Source organism: Acartia tonsa, chromosome 2 (genome assembly GCF_053477335.1).
Source record: "Acartia tonsa isolate MP-2025a chromosome 2, ASM5347733v1, whole genome shotgun sequence".
In the NCBI taxonomy this organism is placed as follows: Eukaryota; Metazoa; Arthropoda; class Copepoda; order Calanoida; family Acartiidae; genus Acartia; species Acartia tonsa.
This window is the reverse complement of record NC_137261.1, coordinates 24,740,442-24,766,280: the sequence shown is the minus strand read 5'-3', so window position 1 is coordinate 24,766,280 and position 25,839 is coordinate 24,740,442. Positions and strand designations below refer to the sequence as shown.

General features: G+C 31.7%; 1 protein-coding gene across 14 annotated transcripts in view; it reads left to right on the top strand.

The window, feature by feature from the left end:
- Positions 1 to 228: 228 nt before the first annotated feature.
- Stoml2 (stomatin like 2) overlaps positions 229 to 25,839 on the top strand; it is an 82,342-nt gene continuing 56,731 nt past the window's right edge. For 13 of the 14 annotated variants that reach the window (XR_013875427.1, XR_013875419.1, XR_013875426.1 and 10 more), the window contains exons 1-13: positions 229 to 295; positions 767 to 835; positions 4,222 to 4,313; positions 5,318 to 5,416; positions 5,810 to 5,877; positions 6,698 to 6,739; positions 14,042 to 14,132; positions 16,433 to 16,462; positions 17,721 to 17,750; positions 20,973 to 21,032; positions 21,220 to 21,294; positions 21,582 to 21,620; positions 24,556 to 24,604. Coding sequence is in view for 2 of the 14 variants with exons in the window: in XM_080149727.1 (XP_080005853.1) it covers positions 244 to 295; positions 767 to 835; positions 4,222 to 4,313; positions 5,318 to 5,416; positions 5,810 to 5,877; positions 6,698 to 6,739; positions 14,042 to 14,132; positions 16,433 to 16,462; positions 17,721 to 17,750; positions 20,973 to 21,032; positions 21,220 to 21,294; positions 21,582 to 21,620; positions 24,556 to 24,604 (796 nt within the window). In the remaining 12 variants the exon portion in view is untranslated. The remainder of the gene's footprint in view (positions 296 to 766; positions 836 to 4,221; positions 4,314 to 5,317; positions 5,417 to 5,809; positions 5,878 to 6,697; positions 6,740 to 14,041; positions 14,133 to 16,432; positions 16,463 to 17,720; positions 17,751 to 20,972; positions 21,033 to 21,219; positions 21,295 to 21,581; positions 21,621 to 24,555; positions 24,605 to 25,839) is intronic. The other variant, XM_080149780.1, reaches the window with a different exon arrangement.

Here is a 25,839-nt window from a genome sequence, read left to right as displayed (position 1 = left end):
TCTTTGCTTAATCTCTGAGGGAAGGGGGACTAACCCTAAGGGGCAAATGCCAGCTGTGCTCGACTACGCTCTTTGGTGGGAATCGCTTCTTTACTTGAATGGGCTTCTTCAACAAGAGGGATTTTTTCATCTATAAAAACAAATTTTTTCATAACTTTAATAGTTTTTTCTTTGTTGGCTTTTAATTCACAATTTATGTTAATACTTTTTATTAATTGATTGATTCGATAAAATAAAGATAAAATGGATGGAAGAAGAGGTTCAGGGGTGTCAATACCCGCCACTCAACCTCAAGGTAAAAAATTACAGGGATTTCAGATTAAAGGAAAATATTTAATATAATCATAAGAAAACTTGGGTATAGTCCCTTTCGTGACAACGTTTCTTATCGGGCGATTCATCATATTTTCACAGAAGCTTTTCTCCTATTGCTAGCCCCTGCGGGGGGCTCTAACTCTGCTGGGCCAATTAATTGCCTAACCTAGCGGGGCAATCACCTAACCTAACCTTAGAATAACCTATCAAAAGCTACTGGGAAAATATTACGAAACGCCCCTTAAGAGGCGTTTTCACGAAAGGGACTAAAACCGAAAACTTTATTTTGATTTGAAGCTGTTAAAAGTGCCTCGTAAAAAAGTGGACAATCAACGTTTGGTCGAATTATTCCTTATGACTACATATCAGAAGGGAATATGACGTCCATAGGCCAATTTTAATAAAATGTCTCATTTTAACAAGGCATTTTTAACAGTTTCTTTATTTTTAGAAACGTCAACTCCAAGAAGAAACACTATGGATTCTTTTGGGGCTAAGTCTGGAAAAACTCCTAATATAGGTATTTTGCTTTGGAAATTATAGTAAAAATTACTTCGTCTACCAAGGCGAAAAGAATTTTTGTTAAACTTATAACAAAAGTATCCCTTTATTGAAGTAAAAGAATAAAAGGGACAAGGGTTAAATGACTGTATGTTCACAGGGTGGGGACCCTGTGCCGATTTTCAATTGGGTCCTTGAATATCAGAAGACGGAAATATTAACATAGCCAAGTCGCTTCAAAATATCATAAAGTAATTTGCTAGCAGACTAAAAAGGACCCCACCCATTTCTGGATTATACATCTATACATCTATACTCATATATTTATTATCCCTTTGAATAAGAACCTGGTCTGAAAGTTGGTCGCACATTTAAAAAAAAGGTAATTATCGTTATTTATTGCATCGTATTATTAACAGCTTTCCGCAGTATCTCGGGGCTTACAAAACTGATTGTAAATTTTTATATTCGTAGAAAACTGGAAATAATACGAAACATGATTTTTCAGTAAGGCTTAGAACCGGTCCTAATCCAGCGGATATTCATCAGTTTCGAAGCCTTACTGGAAACAAATTTTACCGTTTTAAGTTACAGACCAGTGCAGTGTAGAAAATTTCTATCCTGAAAACAATAACAAAAGCATTTACGCAGAAACCATAAATTTGAAAGGTTTTAATTTAGTAAAATGTAACTTTGATGATAAATTATAATTAACATAAGAATAGATTTGCATTTTCCTTAATTATGGCGGTCATTAAGACCAGAGAGGGAGAGGACAATGGACTAAAAAGCAAACTAGTAACTAAGGTTTAATTAACACGTTCTCTCATTTGCTGGCTTAACAACTTTGGATATTTTATCAAATCTTTATCAGTTAGTTCAAACTAGTAGTGTCTAAACTTTTTAACCAAAAACTTTAATCTAATGAAAGGTAATTTTGTCGTCCATTGTCTTATCCCTTAAGATCCCTGTTTATGACGCACAATATTCAGGCTTTTGGATAGGTATTTGAAAACATATAATACTGGGTTGACAAAAATCATAGTAGGTTAAAATGAAAAATATATGTATAATGAAACAAAAATAAATCCTATAAGTTATTGTAAGGCGGGGTTCATACCAACAACCACCACAAAGCTTTAAAAAATAACATTCTGTGACCAAAATGAAGCTGCCCTAAAAGAGAGAAAGTAAATTGGTTCATTGGTTCAAGACATTTTAAAAGACAAACAAAATCCTTACTATTATATGAAATAGATTATGTCTGTTTTCTGGAAAACTTTTTCCAACCCAATGATGGATAGTGCATAAAATGTTGAATACCTAATTTTCTAACAAACAGGCAGCCAGATACTTTCCCCTCCAATGTCCATGACACTTCTCTTGGGTGCATAGTTTGTAACCAGATAAAAAATCAACTGCTTGAACAAAAGGGTTTTATTAAAATTTAGGAAAAGTGACAGGTTATAATATCACTAGTGGCTGCACACCTAGCATAGGAAAGTGTATTCAAAGGGGCTAGAATAGCTGAAAACCATCATAGCACTTAAATCTGAAAATGAAACAGCCCAGAACCATCACATGAACTATATAAAGCCTACTTAAAATAGAGAACCCAACCGGTTCAGTAAACATTGAGACCTTAATCTTCAAACAAAAAACCTTACTACTTTATATAATAACATAGAGTGATCAACACAGTTTAATTAAACATGTTATTTTTATTTGATAAGTCCAATACACAGTGTTTCATGTCAAGAACAATCTTCAGTTGGAATTAAACCCCGAACAAACATATTATGCAAATCTGAATTTTCAAAATAGCAGCTTTATTATTCATTTAGGATGATTTTACAATAAATATGAAATGTAGATGCCTCTTTTGGTTACAAAATTCCACTGTTATTTTTTAATTAATCAGCACCAATAAAGCACAAGATCTCAAAAACAGCATTTGGGGGTAATACTGGTGAACAAATATATTATGCAAATCCAAGGCAAAGCAAAAAAAAGGTTTTTTGGCACTTTTCTCCTCTTTTAAAGATTGATTATGATAAAATAATATTTTTTTAAGGGATTTATGCATTAATTATTATGAAATATAGTATAAGGTAGAAATTAATGAATTTTCGAAATAATAAATATATGAAAAAAATAAATTCGATCCCTATCACTTTAGAGGACAGCTGCTGACCCCCAGTCTTATGGATGAACCTAAATACATGTTAAAGATAAAAATTACCCTCAAAATTATACAAAAATGTTTTTTGGTGTGTTGAAAAAATCTACTTTAAAATCTTGATTTTGAGGATGATGACCTTTAAAATGCCCCTATTGGTGGTGATGGTGAGCAAAATGTTATCAAAGTGCATGTCCATGATGATAACTTATATATTATAACTATGATTCAATTTTTGTAGTTATAGCATCCTCCAGCCCAGCATTATTAAAAAAGAAAAGAATTGCAATTTTATTTACTTCAATTCATAAGGTGAATACTGTAGTTTTTAGAAGATGGTTATATTTCTTGTCGGAAGGCTCCATTAAGGGCTGCTATGACTACAAAAAATGGTACATAGGTTAATAGACAAGTTGTTGTAATGGGCATGTACTTAGATAACATTTGGCTCACCATCACCACCAACAGGAGCATCTGAAAGGTCATCATCCTAAAAATCAAGATTTTAAAATGAATTTTTTTAACACATAAAAAAACATTTTTGTATACTTTTCAGGGTAATTTTTATCTTTAACATGTATTTAGGTTCATCCATAAGACTGGGGTTCAGCAGCTGTCCTCTAAAGTGATAGGGATCGAATTTATTTTTTTCAATCATTTCTTATTTAGAAAAATCATTAATTTCTACCTTATACTATATTTCATAATAATTAATGGAGAAAAGTGCCAAAAAACCTTTTTTTTTTGCTTTGTTTTGGATTTGCATAATATATTTGTTCACCAGTATTACCCCCAAATGCTGTTTTTGAGATCTTGTGCTTTATTGGTGCTGATTAATTAAAAAATAACAGTGGAATTTTGTAAACAAAAGAGGCATCAACATTTCATATTTATTGTAAAATCATCCTAAATGAATAATAAACCTGCTATTTTAAAAATTCAGATTTGCATAATATGTTTGTTCGGGGTTTATTAAAACTAAGAATAAGGCAATCAAATCATATAAATATAGTAAATTTCCATAGCCCATTTAAGAGGATTTTGGGAGGATTTAGCTATATTTCAAATTTATGCATTGTGGATATTATCCACTTTCTAATGCATCCACTTCAAAAGATTTCTACGGTAAATTTATTGCTTAATATTACAGTAGGGTATTCACCTAATGTAACCTGATACTATAGTGTAATTTCAAGCCTTTGAGAATAAAACTGTGTTATTTTGAGGAATGTATCCGTTTCCGTATGGTCAGCCAGCTGCCACCACTTTCTATGTCCAGCAGCCACAGGTCTTTATGAGCCCTTATCCTCAAAGCCAGGTTTTAGATTAATTTGTTTATGCATGTATTTAACAATGACAATTAAGGTCATAATTGGCCCAGCATCGGAAGTTAATAATAACATTGACAAAACAAAAATCGAGGGTTGGCATAATTTTAAATATACATAATAGAAAGTAGAACGATGTTTGTCTGTCTGCCTGTCCGTCTGAAGCTTAAGATCTTGAATTGTATAAAGTAATAACGTATTTTTGTATGTTGCTTTCAATAACTACTAATCGAATTGAGATCCTCATTTAAGGGAAGATCCAGGAATGGTTTATGCTATTTTTTGGTATTTAAGTCTTTGAATTGATTTTGCTATATTTCTGGCCTTTATAATATCGAATACATATCTCCTATATGTTAGGGGCGTAGACGTTAAACGCATTATTAAGAAGGAAATACGATCCTTTCATATTTATCTCTACTATGTTCAGGTATGATTTTCCGGATCTACTGCAGTTCACGGTAAAATATTGTTGGTAACGAATATTGCTAACAATCTATGCATTTTACAGGCTGCTAGCTGCCAAACGGCTGAACGTACAGTTCATACCCGCACACCATTTTAAGCGGTATTAGAAGGCTTACAAAAAATCTGGAATAGCTAAGATCCAATGATGCACAGGGAAAGCTTCACTGAAGAAAAGACGCGTAAAATAGGCCCTTTTCGTGCATTTCTCTGCATTGTGAGATAATTATGCAATATTGATTTATGACTATTCCAGATTATTTGTAGGCCTTTTTATGCCGCTTAAAACAGTGTGCGGGTATTATCTAAACGTTTAGCCGTTTGGCAGCTAGCAGCCTTTAAAATTCATAGATTTTTGGCAATATTCGTTACCAGCAATATTTTACCGTGAACTGCAGTAGATCCGGAAAATCATACCTGAACATAGTAGAGATAAATATGAAAGAATCATTAGTTTTGAATAATTGTTCTGATCCCTGTTATTATTATTCGATATTTAGTATTTCAAATTATATTTTTTTAAATCTAGGCGTATCCCCCTCAATTTGGTTGTGGGCCGGTTGTTTATCCTGGAGATATGCTGCAACAGCCACAACAGTTTCAAGCCAGCAGGCCAATGCATCCTCAGGTTAGATTTATTGGTAGTTTATCTCAAAGTGCCTTCTCAATCATAGAGCCCCCCCCCCCCTCCGCGCTTTATTTTGAAATAGATTTAAAATAAATGGGGGTTAGTGTTTCGTTTGTTTATTACTTTAGTATAGGTTAGCTTAGGTAATATTTTTACCGCTTAGGTTAGGTATTTAAAAACTAATTACCTCCCCACCTTGTTTTATTTTTTGGATCATGGAAAGAAAACGAAGTAGCAGGTTTCGTCGTATTTTCACAGTAGCTTTTCTTCTACTTCTAGTTCCTGCGGGGGGCTGTAACCCTATAAAAAAAACCACAATATTCGGAGAAATATAATTTAACGAACTTTAAAGAACCCTAACATATTTCACTAAAATAAATTTTAAAATTTAAGGTTCAAGCCCTACAGTATCAGCAAATGGGGAGTAACCCACAATTGAATTCTTCTCAGCAATTAGCAAGGTAAACACTCTTTTAATAAAACGACTGAGAAAAAAATATTTGCAAGTTTCTGTAATTCTAATAATTTTGTTATGAATTATAAATATTTGAAGTTTTAACGGTTCTTGTTTACTAAGAGATATAAGTTTTCCGGAATTGTAATGTAGGGAGTAGATTTGAAATCTGCATCAAATTTTAAGGATTTTTTATAAAATTCGTTTTTTGTATAATTCTTTATCTAAAAGCGGAAATATAAATTAAGATAATTAATTTTGGCATCTGTGATTGGTTGGTTTAAAAAATTCTGCGCTCTGATTGGATGTCGTACATCATTCAACCAATTAGAGCGCAGGTAGTTTAAAATCCACCTATCCTATTGGTCAAAATTAATTAACTTAAAATGTATTTTCGCTTTTAGATTAAGAATTTTACAAAAAACGAATTTTATAAAAAATCCTTAAAATTTGATGCAGATTTCAAATCTACTACCTACATTAAAATTCCGGAAAACTTATATCTCTTATTGTTTACATTTACATAGACTATAGAATATTTAAAGAAACATCGTAAAGTGCCTCCAAAAAAATGACGTCATACAATAAAATGACCAATTATAGGCCAAAATTCATTGTAGTTGACCAATTATAAAATTTATACTAGCCTCTCATTGGTCATTTTACTGTATGACGTCATTTTATTGGCGCCACTTTACACTGTCTCATATTTGAATTTTGAAAACAGAAAAAAAATTAGACATTTTAAAATCAGCACTATATTGATTTTCTGTTAATGTAATCTTTTGTGCCTGTTCAAAACAAATTTCTAAGTGTATTAATTTTAGGACTGGAAGCTTAAATGCCAGAATATTTACAGCGGATGCAAAGTAAGTTATTTCTCAGAAAATCAGCTAAATATTATCATAAATATTAACAAACACCGGGAGGGAGGGGATATTGGGATGTTTATTACACTAATCCCCAGAAATTGATTACAACTCTTTGGCTTATCAACTTTGGGGACATTATTAAATTTTGATAGGTTGTTTAATAAGTTGAATGTTTAAACGTTTCAATCACAAATTGTTATTTACAGAAGGAGTAATTTTGTGTATCGTTATTTAGGATGTACATCAATTTATCAGCTATTGTCGTATTTATTTTGATCCATGAAACAAACATCAAATTTATTTAGCGAAAGGATTAATGATTACATGTTTAAGTGCATAAAATAATATACTGCATTTTGTGTCACATACACATTTTGAAAAATTTTCATTTTACTTGTGCTCTGCGCTATTTGGTTTTGATTTAATTTCCGATTTATATATATGTGTGTTATAACATATTTCTTTAATAATCCTAAGAATCTCGTCTCTAATCCCTTGTGATTTGTGGAAATAGTCATCCCTAATCTCTGGTGATTTGTGGAAATAGTCATCCCTAATCCCTGGTGATTTGTGGAAATTGTCATCCCTAATCCCTGGTGATTTGTGGAAATAGTCATCCGTAATCCCTCGTGATTTGTGGAAATAGTCATTCCTAATTCCTCGTGATTTGTGAATATAGTCTTCCCTAATCCCTGGTGATTTGTGGAAATAGTCATCCCTAATCCCTCGTGATTTGTGTATATAGTCTTCCCTAATCCCTGGTGATTTGTGGAAATAGTCGTTTCTAATCCCTCGTGATTTGTGGAAATAGTCATCCCTAATCCCTGGTGATTTGTGGATATAGTCTTCCCTAATCCCTGGTGATTTGTGGAAATAGTCATCCCTAATCCCTCGTGATTTGTGTATATAGTCTTCCCTAATCCCTGGTGATTTGTGGAAATAGTCGTCCCCAATTCCTTGTGATTTGTGGAAATAACCGTCCCTAATCCCTGGTGATTTGTGGAAATAACCGTCCCTAATCCCTGGTGATTTGTGGAAATAGTCGTCCCTAATCCCTGGTGATTTGTGGAATAGTCGTCCCTAATCCCTGGTGATTTGTGGAAATAGTCATCCCTAATCCCTGGTGATTTGTGGAAATGCAAATTATCTTTAAACAATCGTCCTTGACAATGAAACAGGCGTAAAGGCATGATTAGATTGTCGAATTCATTTAAAATTTAATATTATAACATTTCCTATGATTATTTGCCTACAATTTTTACATGGCTGATGATCTTACCGATTTATATCCACTTGTCATAAGATTATTACTTTTAATTATACATAACATAAAGAGGAAACTTATCTCGCTGATGGAGTGCATGATTATACAGTCAAACGCCTTTTAGACAACTAACTATTTCACTGCACGACTTTTATCTAGAATTCTTAACTGACATTCCCTGTACTCTATTTACGCAGTGTTGGACCGAGATTAAAACCTATCACCTAACAACCGACACAGTCACTATTCTTTTGCTAGTCGTAGAAATGGAAACAGTCTCTTGTCTTAACATCCAACCCGCAGCAAATCTGATATATGATCCAGTCATCCGTTTACCCCCAGAGATAAAACAAGATAAAGTTTAAATTTGTGAGATTTGGCGGGGAAGGATAATGACCTTAAGAGAGAAACTTTGATTGCCAATTCCTTTCCATCCAGGTACAGTGACAAGTTGTCTGCAAAAAAAACCTATCATAGAAGTCAAAGTTGTAAGATGAGTCAATAAAAATAAATATCAAATAAAGATTAATTACATAAATACTTAACTTGAAGCAAAATATTTCATAATTTGTGCCATGTTTAATAAGAAATTTTTTCCTCAAAATAACATCTTGTTTAATTAAGTGTTCTGTGTTATCTAATTGAAGAGCAGTTCATTGTTCGCTTTCCTGTATGGACATAATTGTTCTTGTATCTTTTTGTATTTATAGGTCGACACAATCCCTTCAATTTCTAATATTGTTAAAAAAAATATAAATTTTTGTTTGAGATTTATGTTCAGGGGCAATATCTCTTGGAAGGTTTGATCTTCTATCCCACCAAATTGATAAAAATCTTTGCCAGGACATATGATAAGCAGGACCCTACCGGTCCAGCAGATAGCGAGACAGACAGACAGACAATCATCCTGTATATTTTATATTTCAGTTTGAGTAGAACTATCCCTGTCCCGTGCAATGGATATTTTCCATAAATGATGAAAATCCAATGCATTTCCTTTATTATTCATTTGGTTTTAGTTAAAATTCCCATAGAATTGTTATCTTTGATGGAACTATTGAAATTAAACCTCAAAAACAAAGGACAATTTATTCCCAGGACAAAACAGCTATATAAATAATATTAATATTTTCACAGGGAGGTAGGGGGCTATTTTGTGTAAATCATACTGATTCCTTAAGTTTATAAACATATGTTGGATTAACCATATTGGGTAATTGTATCATTTTCAATTAGTTTATACATATTAACAGTCTGCAGTGTGTAAACATTTTAATAAAAAGTTGTAAAATACAGAAGAAATTATAATATATTTAATAAAAATTGGAGATGAATATAAAAATATTGTCCATTGTATTATCCCTTAAGATTTCTGTTATTTTCCTCATTACATACAAGTTTTACTTCAAACTGCCGTTATGTTACTTAATCCTTTCTTAACACGATTATGTACTAGCATTCATAAAAACATTTCAAGAACCCCCAAAAATTTAGAAAAACAAATATTCCAAACATAAAAATGTAATGATAACAGTTTAAAATTAATTTGATAATTTGAAAAATTTCCTTTTGTAAAGATGAACCTTTTATGAAAGATTCTATTGAAGAGAAGCAAATATGTGAACTTGTCTGAGTTCTAAAGTCATTAAAAAGGAAAAATCACACTTGCTTTAGATTGTTTTGTTTACTTTTCTGTTTTATTATACTTGATGACTTATTTGGGTTAAGAATATTTTCCACTATGTGGCAATTTTTACAATATATATCGTGGCTTAATAGAGATAGATATAGGTCCTAGGACAAACGCAGGAGTCCAAAACGTCAGAATGGACAAACGTCGGAGTGGACACTTAACCTAACCTTACCTATTTTAAACCATCTTATAGGTTTTTTAAATGACTAACCCCTGCGGGAGGCTTATTTGTAAATTCATATCTTAACCTAACCTAATCTGTATAGAAACACTTGATTAGATTAATACTTTAACACTCCTGCGTTTGTCCACTACGACGTTTGGGACTCCTGCGTTTGTCCTGGAACCATTTCCATCCAATTAAGCCTACAAATCTTTATTCAATAGCAGTTTTATTATTAATTTTTTTGTTAGCCTTTTGGAGAAAATGTCTAAAAGTGTTTAACATTCAATTTCCTCTCCACCGTCAATAATATTTCACTGATACATTTATACTTTTTTTTGCGAAAAAACAACTGTGATTATTTGTTATTTATGACTATAGAAACGGTCCTCTTGACTTATTGTGCTCGCTATGTGTGAAAGGAAAGTGTATAAAGATTGTTGAAAGGACTAATTAAACTTTCTCATTGTATTGGAAAAATTAGATGGGCCCAAAAGTTTGGATAAGAAAAGTTTGTATATTTTTCATAGTTCTTTATCCATTCCTGCAGGAAAAGGCGTGGACAGAGAAAAAAATAAGGATAGGTCATTGGCAAATTAAATTAGTCAATGTTTTCACTACTAACAAAATCATTGATTAACAAATTTACACAGACCAGAAAGTTTTAGCGATGCCCATGAAGATTAGGTTTAATGATATTTTTATGTTAAATAATCCTTGAACAATAAAGAAAAAATCTTCGAATTTTAAAAATGTTTTTTAATGTTCTTCAATGATGTTTCAAAAAAATCCTCCAATGAAAACTTTAAATAATATTAATACTAATCTTTCTAGTGCTCTGTATAAAAATGATTTGCACACTCTAAAAAGTGGTCATATCAATCTATATACAAACATTGAATATATCTTTTTTCATCAACAGCCGAGAAAAAAACGTATACCCTTCACGGTTTAAGCGGAATGACAAAAATATAGAAAAGATACGGTACATAAAATGTTACCAAACTTTCATGAAGGTTTTATACTAAATATTAGAGAATAAGTACATGCGACTTTTTCTGATTAAATTCTAATATGCAATGTAATGCTGATTATGAGGATTATTTTATTAATTTAATTCTCAAATGTTAGAATTAATGCTGATTTAAACAATTAAAGAGAGAGTTACAGGGAAGGAGATTAACAAAAGATAAAGAATATGCTAAAGGGATCATGGAAAAAGAAAACGAAGTAACGAGTTTTGTCGTTGATCCGACGTGTAACGATTAAAATGTGTTTTTTTTCGAAGATTAAGCAAACAAATAATATCTATTTGAAATTCTAAAACTATAAATTAAAAGATTATTTTAATTTTACTATTTTATTTATCTTTGTGATTTCCCTGTTCTACTAATTTTTATTTTGTATAATAAAAGTGTAAATTTGACCTTACAAGAGTGTTTAACATAATTTTTCTTCTCTTTTTGAACTACATGCTAGAATTGTAAATCTTTCTTCAAATAATTTTAAAAAGAATCGAGTAATATCTTTCCATTAAACAGCTTTAATATTTTGTTAGCCTTGAAATATTTTTTTTTCTCCTAATAGTTTAGGATTCATTGTTAACACAAAGTATAATTGATAAGGGTTTAAATCATAATTTTCATATAAATATTTGTTTAAAAATATCTTCTTTTACTCTCCTTTCTAAAGATACTTAGTCTGCGACATTATGAACAAACTATTATATACTTTAGATACTAAGTAAAGTAAAGATTTTTGGGGCGAAACTTTTGATTTTTTTTTGGGGGGGGGGGTGAGTTTAAAAATAAAAATTTTACAAATCATTTTTTTTTTGGGGGGGGGGGAGTGTAATTTTTTTTAGGGACAATTGCACTTGGGAGGGTGGTGGTACCATCCCCAAAAATAGTTGTAAACCTTCCTACGACCTCGTTCAGTGGTTTTTGAGATCAGTACAGACAGACAGACTATTCTTTTACTTTATCATTAAAGTTTAATTAAAGAACTCTTTCAAATTCTATAAATGTAGTATGTAGACTCCTAAGCTTCCTATGTTCAAGTAATTAAGGTTTTGTCATTAATGTTTGCCCTAATTAAAAAAAATTAGTTTCATAGTATTTTTGTCCATGTCAATGATTTTTTTTGCAAGAAATGGCAAAAAAAAGAATATGGTCGAAAAATATATATAAGGATTGCATTGAACAATGCAATTGCAATTCTATCAGGCTTGTGGCGCCACAATTTCGTTAGTGTCGTCCTTGAATCATAGTCCATTTGTGTTATCCTTATAATAAACGGTTCTTCTTTACAGGGTAGCTTTTCATAAGTACTGAGAAGTTTTATAACTTTGGGGGACGGTACCACCACCCTTCCAAGAGAAATCGCAAAAAAAAACTATCTCCATCTAGCGATATTTTAAGTTCCACTTGATGACTCTACACAGTGGTCCTCAAGGCAAAAAAAGTTTGACAAAACCCACCAGAAAAACGAACTATATGGCCATCATATATACCCATTTGGCGGCCAGTAACTGATTTTCTTAAAATCATAGCTGTTCCTTCTTTAGATTTATTCCATTTTAAAGATAATAGACCGAATTCCTTAAAAAAATAAGGTTGTTTGTCACTATTTTTGTTGCTATGGTTTCAGAATAGAAAAAATCCTTATAAACCCTGAAAATCTGGCTCGGGTAGATCACAAAAAGTCATGAGCTAACATTTTCCCCCCATTGGCAGAAAAGTTAGAGCACCTCAAAGTTTTTTTAACCATGCCCTGGTGTATTGGCCCCAGAGGGCCTCCCAGAAAAGCTAGCAGAAATCTAAAGGTACCTATAGAACCACAATGGCTGGCTCTAACTATTATTTAAAGTTGCCAGAGATGCTGGCCGGCCTCCTTCCTGCCTTTAAGTGGCCGCAAAATTAGCGCATCCCAAAAATGACCATTTTTTGATGTGTTTTTTGCGCGTAGCGCGGTGTGTGTGCAGGGCGCAGCCACATGTATTCCAACTTTTTTGTAGGCTATCCCAAGCCGGTTCAGCAGATGTGAGGTCGGCCCAGCCATTTGGCCGACAGCGGCCGTCAAAGGTTGCAAAAATTGTCAAAAATTGACGTTTTTGCAGATCTTTGGTGGGCCGGTGCAGCCAGGCAGCCGACCAGTTCAGGACACATATCCGCCAAAAACAGTGTGTTTAGACGGTTAGATGGTTTTGGCCGCACTGGCCCATTGAAAATCCGCAAAAACGTTTATTTTTAACAATTTTGCGACCTTTTATGGCTGCTGTCGGCCAAACGGCTGGGCCAACCGACCTCCAGCCGCACATCTGCTGAACCAGCTTGGGATGGCCTACAAAAAAGTTGGAATACACGTGGCTGCGCCCTGCACACACGCCGCGCTATGCTCAAAAAACACGTCAAAAAATGGTCATTTTTGGGATGCGCTAATTTTGCCGCCACTTAAAGGCAGGAAGGAGGCTGGCCAGCGTCTCCGGCAACTTTAAATCATAGTTAGAGCCAGCCATTGTGGTTCTATAGGTACCTTTAGATTTCTGCTAGATCCTCTGGGAGGCCCTCTGGGGCCAATACACCAGGGCATGGTTAAAAAAACTTTGAGGTGCTCTAACTTTTTTCCGCCAATGGGGGGAAAATGTTGGGTCATGACTTTTTGTGATCTACCTGAGCCAGATTTTCAGGGTTTATAAGGATTTTTCCTATTCTGAAACCATAGCAACAAAAATAGTGACAAACAACCTTATTATTTTTTTTGAGGAATTCGGTCTATTATCTTTAAAATGGAATAAATCTAAAGAAGGAACAGCTATGATTTTAAGAAAATCAGTTCCTGGCCCCCCAATGGGTATATATGATGGCCATATAGTCCGTTTTTCTGGTGGGTTTGTCAAACTTTTTTTGTCTTGAGGACCACTGTGATAGCCGTAGCCGCTGGCATAAAATACTTCGCTAACATTGAGAGTTTTATTTCAAAAGAAAAAACTTTTTTTTACCAACTTCCTGCCACTAAAATAAAATTATTATAAGAACAAATCATATTACTTTATGGCAGAACATCAATTCCTGTTTTTTTTAATAAAAGAATTTCTACATAAAAGTTTCTTTCTTAGAATTTTGAGTTTTGCACTTATTGATGTATTCATCCATATTATCTATTTTATACAATATCTAGGCGACCATTTGGCTGTGCTAACAACAACAACAATAGTGGACAGGTCAACAACAGTCATATGGCCAATACCAATACTGATCACAAATCAGGAAACATATTTTTTATATTTAATTTTTGTTATTTACAGGACAAAGGGACTGTATATCAAAGTAACAAAATGTCTTTATGTCTATCTGTATTTATATTTGTTCAATGAAATCTCGTAAATTAATTCACAATTTTAAAGGAATCTTAGTATTAGGCTTTTGTGGAAGGATGGCGGAGGAGGGTAAATTTCAAACTCCAAATTGAAATTAATCAAAGAAAAGTTATTTTTTCATTCTTAAAAAATGATATTTATATAAAGGAATTAGTCTAGTAACGATGTCTTATCGAAACGATAGAAAAGGCCGTTGTTCTTTTTTTAAGTTTGCTCATTTATCCTTTCTTCCTTCCGGGCGAATAATAAAAATTTACCTTGGCCTGGAAAATATCCAATTTGATTTCTACCAGAGCAAGATATCTATATCAGAGCCTTTTTCAATTACAATTCTTCAAAAATCTCAATTCTAAAAATCCGTGTTATATAAGGTATTAATCTCCCTTATATTGACAAATATTTAATGGGAGAGGAATTACCTCCCCCACTTTTAGTTGCCGCCATTGGTATTTCAAAAAAAAACTTTATTCGGGTTTCTCTCTTTGAATTTTTTATTCCATTTAGTAAAATAGCTTAAAAACTGTTGTAAACCTTTAACTAAAAAAGCAATGTTATGTAGCACATAGTCAATCACACGAGTGAAAATATATTTGATTTTCTCAGAAGAAAGAATGACACATGTTACTTGTAGATTATAAACGCTACTAAACTTTGTAATCTCAACCTATTTGTATTTTCCACCCATCCTCACATATTTCACCGTAGCTTCTAAAGTTCAAACAGCACAAAGATAATACTACATTTCCAAAAACTAGAGCTCATAGCTGTTCTAATGTCATACGTGGAATTTTTTTTCCATTAACACAAGCTTCGCAATTTCAAAAAATTTAAATAATAGAATTTAAAATATTAAAAACGGATACATTTTGTACACACCCTTTGTGTTTGTGTAAATATGTATGTTGTTGTGTGTGTGTTTGTTTGTTTTTTAGCCTGTGTGTGCCAAACCAATAAAATAAAACATTGGTTCTTCTTTTTCATAGAAAACTTTAGAACAAGACAATTTGAAAATATTTCATGTTTATGCATTGCATAGCCTTTGAACAACCTTTGTATGAGTCCTTTTTCGATTGCACTCTTTAACAAACAGACTGGTCGCTCAAAGTAAGTTATTTATACATGTTCCATATGCATTGACAGGAAGCGATTTATAGTGTCTATGAAAAAAATGAGGTCATACAATACAAATGACCAATGATAGGCCAATATACAGAAAAAAATACCAATAGCAGGCCAGTAAACATTGTAATTGGCCAATTGTAGGCCATGTTGAATTAATTTTTATAGGCAATATAACAAGCTTCATTTGCAGAATTAAAATAGTACAATAAAAATCTTACTTGTCCAATTTATACTAATTCTTGACGTTTAATCCATTACTTATTTTGATCTACCCATTTTTCCACTTTTGTATTGCTGAAAGCTCTCTTTGGATACCTAACCTTTGGTCTATAGTAATCTATGATCTGTTCTTTTCTTTTTTATATTTAATTAAGATAAAGGTTTACTGCTTATTGGATCTTATCAAGTCGTAAGTCTTTACTTTTATACAAATATATCAAATGTTTTCAATCAGCTTTAACGTTTAATTGTAATTTATTTATCTGATTATATGTAACAATTATCAAAGAGAAAAAGTTAAAATGTTTTTTCCAATTCTAAAATAAAGTAGAAATATGTTTGTCTGTCTGTGTGTCTATCTTAAGATCATGACTAATATTATGGATGTTCAGAGAGAAGATTGTTTTCAGGCTATTTTCTTGAGGGTAGTTGTTCATCATCAATAATAAGTAGGCTTTATATTAAAATTAGTTTTAAATTCTACACTACATTCATTCAGAGATATAAGTTGCAAGATATTATATTATGAAAAATAGCTAGAGGCCTTTAGGATACCTTGAGAGAAGGTGGTGGGGAGTTGGATGGGTGAAATGACCATTTTCTTTTAATTTTTTTTGAGAGGGGGGGGGGGGGTGTGGAGGGTCGCTATTTTTTTAGGAGGTTGGAGGTATCCCTTCCAAAATAGTTTAAAACTTGCTCTTGGTTATTATGAAGCTCCATTGTTATGGATAACCATATCGGTTCAGCAGTAAGCGAGATACTCCGGTTTGATGTACTGATCATATGTAATTGTTGGAAATTTGATTGTGCTCATTGAAAAGGAATATGTAATAATTTTTTTCTGGACAGGATATGATGGAAACTGGTCACACCAAGCTCAGGTTACAATTATGTATCCATTTTCTAAAAGCAAAGCTTTTCTATAATAAGGGTCGGTTTCTCTGTCCGTACGTCCATAACGAAATTTTTCCGTTAATTTAGACTTGTTAGAATTGTCCTATCGATTTCAAACTTTTAATTATGATTCCTACAACAGTTAGGGATGACTAGAAAGCATAGCAGCTCAATAATCGTTAGTAGACTGTCCGTACGTTCATTTAAATAATGTTGAGTTTTAACCTTTTTTGTAAACATCTTTTAATGTATTTTGTCAAATCTTAGACTTTCATATTTTGCTATATAAGTTTACGATTCAGAAGACTTTAGTCAATTATATTTAATTAATCCATGTTTTAAAGTGGGTGTTTTTCCTCAAAGTGTCTGGCGAGCAAAGCAACTGAATCTTTTATGTGCAATAAATAAGCCTATATCTCCAGTGGCATAACCCTGCGCTACAATCTAACCAATAAAAACTAAACCTCTCCTTACCTGGTTGGAAACACTAACACACGAAAAACTACCAATTCCCCTAATTTATTTTAAATAAGGAGGGAAGAAGTTTCTCTGCTCGAATTGGCACGTTGGGGGAAACCGCCAAAATTGTTATAAAGTTTTTTTTGCAAATTTGGATCAAATGTAAATTTTATTCGTATTATAATAAAAATATTCAAAGTATTTTGTATTCAATGATTTTTAAAAATTAACAAATATTTCTACGATTCTTTTATCTAAATCACAATAAAATTTTTTCTTTTATTTAAAACTAATAAAAGTACATAAATAACCGAAATTTTTAAGACTATTTCTAAATTATATTAACTGTTACATTTAAGTACTTAATTTATTAAAGTAATAGACTGTTCTTATTCTTTGATTACATTAACTTTAACCATAAAACGCCATAGTAAGTCTGAAATAGCTTTATTCGAGGAAATACAAACTGTCCCAATTTTGTATAACTTTTGTGGAACAAGTCCCAGTTACGACTTATTTTTCTTTCCCGAAAAAGAGAAGGGGGGAAGAAAATCTCTCCCATCTCTTTTTTCTTCCCCCCTTCCCTTTTTTTTCTTTCCCCCTTCCCTTTTTCGGGAATGAAAAATATGACGTAATGGGAACATGTTCCGCAAAAGTTATACAAAATTGGGACAGTTTGTATTTCCTCGCTTTATTCTAGCAATTTGTGCATGAATTTCATAAAAAAATTACCTGTTATATAGAGCATTTTCCCTATTATAAAATAAAACTTTTATATTTTTTTAGGATTCAGAATCTTGCATCAACAATCTGAGGAAAACCATTTGTTAATTCTGCTAAAGCCTGAATCCAGGGATGGGGATTGATATTGTTAAAAAAATTTTATTTTTTTTATTTTGAGGTACTTAGGGTGAATAGCAAAAAAATATAAAATTGAAATCATTGATTCATAAAGTATTCTACTTATCCTAATCTATCTACTCTTTATATTAAATTAACTACCCTTGTATAACAAAGTATCCTGATCTATCTACCCTTTATTCTGTATTAACTATCCTTTACCCCTGTATTGCAAAGTATCCTAATCTCTCTACCCTTTATTCTGTATTAACTATCCCTTACCCCTGTATTGCAAAGTATCCTAATATATCTACACTTTATTCTGTATTAACTATCCTTTACCCCTGTATTGCAAATTTTCCTAATCTAACTACCCTTTATTCTGTATTAACTATCCTTTACCCCTGTATTGCAAAGTATCCTAATCTATCTACCCTTTATTCTGTATTAACTATCCTTTACCCCTGTATTGCAAAGTATCCTGATCTATCTGCCCTTTATTCTGCATTAACTATCCTTTACCCCTGTATTGCAAAGTATCCTAATATATCTACCCTTATTCTGTATTAGCTATTCTTTACCCCTGTATTACAAAGTATCTAATCTAACTATCTTTATTTCCATATTTACTATCTCTTACCCCTGTTTAACAAAGTAACCTAATATATCCACCCTTTATTCTGTATTAAATATCCCTATTTTCTGTATAACAAAGTATCCTGATCTATCTACCTTTATTCTGTATTAACTATCCTTTACCCCTGTATTGCAAAGTATCCTAATCTATCTACCCTTTATTCTGTAATTATCCTTTACCCCTGTATTGCAAAGTATCCTAATCTATCTACCCTTTATTCTGTATTAACTATCCTTTACCCCTGTATTGCAAAGTATCCTGATCTATCTGCCCTTTATTCTGCATTAACTATCCTTTACCCCTGTATTGCAAAGTATCCTAATATATCTACACTTTATTCTGTATTAACTATCCTTTACCCCTGTATTGCAAAGTATCCTAATCTAACTACCCTTTATTCTGTATTAACTATCCTTTACCCCTGTATAACAAAGTATCCTAATCTAACTACCCTTTATTCTGTATTAACTATCCTTTACCCCTGTATAACAAAGTATCCTGATATATTTACCATTTATTCTGTTTTAACTATCCTTTATCCCTGTATTGCAAAGTATCCTAATATATCTACACTTTATTCTGTATTAACTATCCTTTACCCCTGTATTGCAAAGTATCCTAATCTAACTACCCTTTATTCTGTATTAACTATCCCTTACCCCTATATTGCAAAGTATCCTAATCTATCTACCCTTTATTCTGTATTAACTATCCCTTACCCCTGTATTGCAAAGTATCCTGATCTATCTACCCTTTATTCTGTATTAACTATCCTTTACCCCTGTATTGCAAAGTATCCTAATCTAATTACCCTTTATTCTGTATTAACTATCCTTTACCCCTGTATAACAAAGTATCCTAATCTAACTACCCTTTATTCTGTATTAACTATCCCTTACCCCTGTATAACAAAGTATCCTGATCTATTTACCATTTATTCTGTTTTAACTACCCTTTATCCCTGTATTGCAAAGTATCCTAATATATCTACACTTTATTCTGTATTAACTATCCCTTACCCCTGTATTGCAAAGTATCCTAATCTAATTGCCCTTATTTCTGTCTTAACATTGACTTATTACTAACCCATTTCTCAAAATAAGTCTCAATGTGCAATTGTTACAGCATTGAAGGATTCAGCAATAAGTGAAAGTATACAAACATTAAGCCTATATTAAAACAATTGGTCTACAATTTTTATGGAATTATTTGTATTGGCCCTGGTCAGATTTCAATTTATTATTAGGGTCTAAGAAAAAACAAACCCCCAGAATTTTGTATTTAAATTTTTTCACTTTAATCAAAAGGTAATTATAGGTTTATAAAAAGAGACAAAGGGTATTAAAGTGCTTAAGAATTGAAAATTAGTTTGAACAATAAAATAATCTTAATAACTCACGAAAGATTGACAAAAAACAAAAGGACATAATAATAAGCTATCCTATTATAAAAAGTAATAAAGGATTTTTTTCTGAAGCTTAAGATCTCAGTAAATACTGAACCGATTGGGTTCTCTTTTTCAGGTAAGCTTCACAAATATCCTGGTGATGTTTCTAGGCCATTGTTTTCAAATTTAAGTCTTGGTAACGTTTTAAGCAATTTTCTTGCCCCTCTCAGTATATTTCAAATACAAGGCCTTTAGATGTTAAGGGTGTAGCCGCTAGTAAAGAAAAGCTGAAAAAACATATTAAACTAAAGGGAGCAAATTAAAGGAAAGCCTTTGTTTGTTATAATAAAGGAGGGCTGACACACGCCATTAAATGGCTGTGCCAAAATTTCTATGGCGTGCACAGGATCAGGTATAATTATCATAAATAACAGATAGCTTAACAGGGCAGAGATTTTTCATAAGTATTAAAAACTGCTCTCATAATCATATTAGGTGGAATCATAAAAGTATTGTAGACCTATCAAAAGAAACCTAACCTAACCTTGAAGTGGATATAAATATCTACCTTTCCACTATTATAGCCTCTATGTTCTTTTTTTTTAGCAGGAAGGACGCCTGAAAAATAGCCTAAAACCTTCCCGAAAGTAACATTAAACTTAAGTTAAAATGATAGCTTCTAACAAACAAAAAACATTACTACTTTAGATAAATATGTATGTGAAGCCCCTTATTTGAAATGACCCATTGATTTTGGTGGAAATTAGTCTTTGCCAAAGCTAGCTAGTAAAAAATAAAAAAAATTGCTATACACTTTACTAGAATTGATTTTCCCAATAACTGTCCCTGCCTGGGAATTGTGCATATTATAATATATATTGGTAAAGTTTTGATTGATATCCTGGAAACAAATGGGAGCAGCTACTCTCACAATTTATAAATACAGTACAACAAAGTTAGCTTGTAAATGCTGTTGCAAAAAATTCAATCAATATAAAGAATTTTTTTCATTGTGGCTTAATTATATTTTCTAATCTTTGTGACCATAGAAAACAACTTGTAGGATGTGGAGGAAATGAGCCTTTACACAAATTGGTGAGCCAACCCCCCCCCCCAAAAAAAAAAAAGACAAAAAATAAAATAGTACCTTGAAGCAAATGGTTGTTTAATTAGGCTGGATACAGCTAACCAGGAGCAGGATTTTATCAACAGGATGAAACTCTGGGAAGAACAGGTAAAACAGATTTGTTGTAAAATCAAGGTGCTTTCCCTCAAGGTGACATGCGAGCAGAAAATGCCCCTTTAAGTTAAGTGCTCGACTTTTTATTTATAAATAGTTTTTTATTCAAGTAAAATTTTGATATTAAGATTCAGTCTTACTTTAAATTGGGTCTATGGCTGCAATAACTTTCTATTTGTAGGTGGGTGGACGCCCAGACATTGATCTGCAGGGTCTAACTATTGAAGAAATACCAGATTCTGTTTCCTGTATTGAGGTACAGTTTTATTTCATGGCTAGAAATGCATGTCTAATGTAGGTCTGTATGTATGTCAAGTTACACCAAATAAATGTGAAGAAAAAAAATTCAGAAGCTTTTTATAGTGTCTATAAAAATTACGTCATACTGGCCTACTATTGGCAAGTTAAAATCTATACTGGCCTGCCATTGGTAATTTAGTCTGTGTAATTGCCTATCATTGGTCATTTGTATTTTAGGACGTCATTTTTATAGACATTTATAATTGTAATAAATTTTAAATATACGAAATTTTTAATATTTAGGAAAAAGTAGAATGCAAAGAGATAGAAAGTGCAAGCCAGGTAAACTTTTATACTCACCTAAATAAAATGTATTTTGATTTCAAATTTTTTTTTCTTAATGTACAACAGTGGTAGAGAGACAATCCAAATTTATTATTAGATTTTGCAAAAGATAGTATTTAAGCTTGTTATGTTATCAAATTTTTGGCAAGGATTTTTTTATTTTTTTTTTGGGGGGGGGAGTAATTTAATCAATCGTTAAAATGGAAACCAATTCATCCACCAATCTGAAGTCTAAGGGGAAGGGTGGGCAATGCATTGACAAATAAATGTTAAGAGTTAAAAACTAATGTTAAGGGACATAAACTGCCAAAACTGTACTTCATTTGTACTTTTGGAAAAAGTCTTTTGGAATGGGCGAAGCGTCAAAATTTTATTTTGGATTGAGTAACACCCTAAACAGGGAGTAAAGTTTTTTGGTGTAGGAGGGGGGGGGGCACAGATATATATATATATATATATATATATATATATATATATATATATATATATATATATATATATATTCCACATATTGGTTAATTCCACCCCTCGATTTAAAACTAAAGCACTTTAGAAAATCCGGAGTAGCAAAAAAGGTTGATTTACCGAAAAAAAATCATGTTTCAATTTTCCTTATTTATATAATTTCAGAAAATATTCTAATATCTAAAGCAAACTTAATTTTTATTATTAGATTATTCTCTTATTAATAAAGAAAAATCAGTTCAGTAAATTATCAGATATGAGATAAATATAATGATAATAATAATAGCTAGATTTTAAAAACAAAAAATAAAACAAATTTACAGTATTAAATTTGGTTAGTCGAGACTGTAATTATATTGTGATTATTATTTAAAAGTGTTTCTAGACCCGATCTATTGACGAAAAAGAGCCACATTATTATTTGCTTAGACACACTTGTTCAAATAAATTCCTTTTTATTGTTCTGCATTTATTTGATCATAATCGATATACAGAAAAAATACATTAATGATCTTTTTTTTTATTTTCAAAATATATAGATTAAGTAATAAGACATTTTATTTGCCTGTTAAGATCTTACTAAATACTTATCCGATCGAGTTCTCCATTTTAAGAAAGTTTCAAATAGGCAATCTGGAGACTTTTAATCTACTTAATTGCTAAACTAAATTGTTGGGGCGGTTTTGAGCTATTTATCAAATTATCTCCCCCCCCCCCTCTTCGCCCATCAATACAGTACCAGTGGCGTGCACAGTAGTTCATGAGAGGGTGTCAAGCCTTGAGGGTTTTTATTTAAGGGGGGGGGGGGGTGACCTCCCTCTACACCCCTCTTTTGCCCGCTTATGTGTTGCAGACCCTCTAGATACTAGGAGCGAAGCCACTATGTAAAAAACAAGACTTAAATTAAACTAAAGAACATTTCATCAAATCAGCTATATAGGGAAGGAGGTATGGGAAGCTTTACATGTAGGCAATTTTTTCCAAATTATAATATTATTAAGTAATTGGGATAGTTTTATAAAATTTTCCATCAAATCAGAAAATAGAGAATTGTATGTTCTAAATTCAGTTTGAAAATAAAGAAATGAATTTTAATTCAACTACAAACAAAATAATAAAATAAAATTAATTTAACATTTGAAATTATATCGAGTTTATGAAAAATATTACTTGAATTATATCCGCTCTAAGTATATAACTTGTCTATGAAAGTGTACACCGCTACAAATCTGATGTAATCAGCTGATACTGCATTTTCATAACACATTGAAACAAAATTTAAGATTTCATAAGAAAATAAACATTATTTCACCAATTAATTGTAAATTAAACCATTTAAATAAATAAAAATTGTTATTTATAGATAAAATGGCATTTTCATTAACGCGAAATTTAATAAAACCATCTATTAATATAGCCAGGGTAAGTGTTAGTTAGAAAAATAAGTCTTTTATTGATATTTTTGTTCTGACTATATGTCAATAAAAGTCCATATTCAAATTTTTATGAACAGAAAAAAACGCGTTTGATTCGAGAATTATTTGATGTTAATTTTGTCAGTTAAAATACTAAAATATTAATAAAACTTAGTTTATTTTATGACACAGACGACCTAACTAATATATAATTAAAGACAACCAGTCAAATTGATTTAATAGTACTTATTGTTATTTAAACATGAAACCTACATTTAAATTTCTTTCGAAGTATTTATGTCATTTTGTTGGCACTTAATGTATTTCAGATTGGCATCAAACCGTAATTATTATTAATTTCACATTATGAGTATTATTTCTGTACGTCTTGTGTCTTATAAAATAAAATTTTAAACTAGCTGTATCCTTAAATTGTTACTTTATCATTGATTTTTCCGTAGGTTCCTTATATTTAAGAATAACTCTTCACTACTTTTTACTTGTTTTACTCTGCTTGATAAACAAACCACTTATTTATAACAGGGTGTCGGAGCCGTTTAATTTTGATGCGGCTCCGCCTCCGCGGAGCCGTATCTGGAAATACGGCTCAGGCTCCAGCTCCGGCTCCTAACTTAAAATTAATATATCATTTTTTTTTCATTATTGAATTTGATAAAATAAAACAAATAATATAAAATATTTTGCTTTTATTTGATTAAAGCTATATAAAAGTAGAAGGATGTGTGTCTATTTGTTAAGTAACAATAGTTTTTCAGTTTATTATATGGAAATAGACCGTTGCCAAATTATAATATTACTTTAAAAAATCATTTTTAGCTAATCCGGAGCCGGAGCCGTTTTTAACGAAAAATACGGCTCCGGATCCAGCTCCACCAAAAATGTTGCTGCTTCCGGCTCCGGCTCCGAAACACTGATTTATAATTACTTATATTTCTTTTATCGTAAATATCATTTTCTATCTATCTTTTGCCTCATCATAGTACAATTGTGTAACTCTTATGTTTTAAACTCTAATCAATATTTTTGTATAGGTTGGAGGGTCAGTTTTGGGACCAAATCAATTTTCAGCTGCTATACCAGGTAAAAGGATGTCATCCGCGCACCTTAAAATTAGGTTTCTTTTTTAGATAAGGACTTTTTATATAGTGGCGTGCAGAGTTTTTAAAGCTGCTCCGAAATTATCCCCATTTTGATATAAATGGAAGGGGTGTAGCAGGTGGATGTAAGTAATAACGATAGTTTTTAAAATATCAAATATTATATTTATCATGGAAATTGTGACTTATGTAACTTTACATCCAAATTAAAATTGGCTAGGTATAAATGTTAATGGAGTCGCACAAGGAAGTATTCAGCCATTTTAAGGACATAACCACATTATAAAGTTACTACACTGTTGTAAGCTTGCCTACCTAAGTGAAAAAGTACCATATAAAAAATTACATCAAAAATGCCCATATTCTGCCTATACCGAAAGACAAGAATGGATCATACAAAGTTCCACCTATAATTGTAAGGTTCCATAGTCGCCCATTGAAAGATTTTATCCTCTCAAACAAAAAAAATCTGCCTATAAGAGAAATTGACATCAAAAATGGTGTAGAGAGATACTCGATAAGCGCCGACCTCACCAAAATGAGGTATGATGTAATGCAGAAACTGATCAGAAGTAAACAATTCTCTAAATGCTGGCACCTGGATGGTAGAGTGATCAAATATATTAAGAACGAAGGAGACAGGATACAATCTGTGAAGTTTTTTGATAAATCATGCAATGAACTAATGAACAATTAAATAGTGCTCAAAGTTAGTATATATAATAGTAATTATGACCTAATCTTAACCTTCTAAATTAAACTAGTAATTTAATTTTATTCAAAATAGTATTTCTCGCTATTTTTTTTCCCCTCAATTTTTAAAAATGTCCTTTCATACACCCTAAATATCTTATTTCAACAGGAAGTTAAAATATTCTCACCCCCTCTCTCCTTCCCTTCCTTAATAAAAGTTCCTAAGTTTTCCCACGCAAAATTTTACAACATTTTTTATGTGCTATTTTTTTCTTTAAATTTTGACATTTATTAATTATCTAAATGAATGTTTTGCTGATAAATTAAATAGTGCAAATCAAAACGAAATTGAAAGCCCGTATCTCAGTATAGATTTAAAATGTTCCTATTTTGACAACACACAACTCTTTAATAAATTTAAGAATTGCAGGAAGATAAAATTCTTAAGCTGGAATCTTGGTTCCTTACCCTCGAAATTTGATGAATTTAAAGAATATATCAATTTTCTTCTACAAAACAACATTT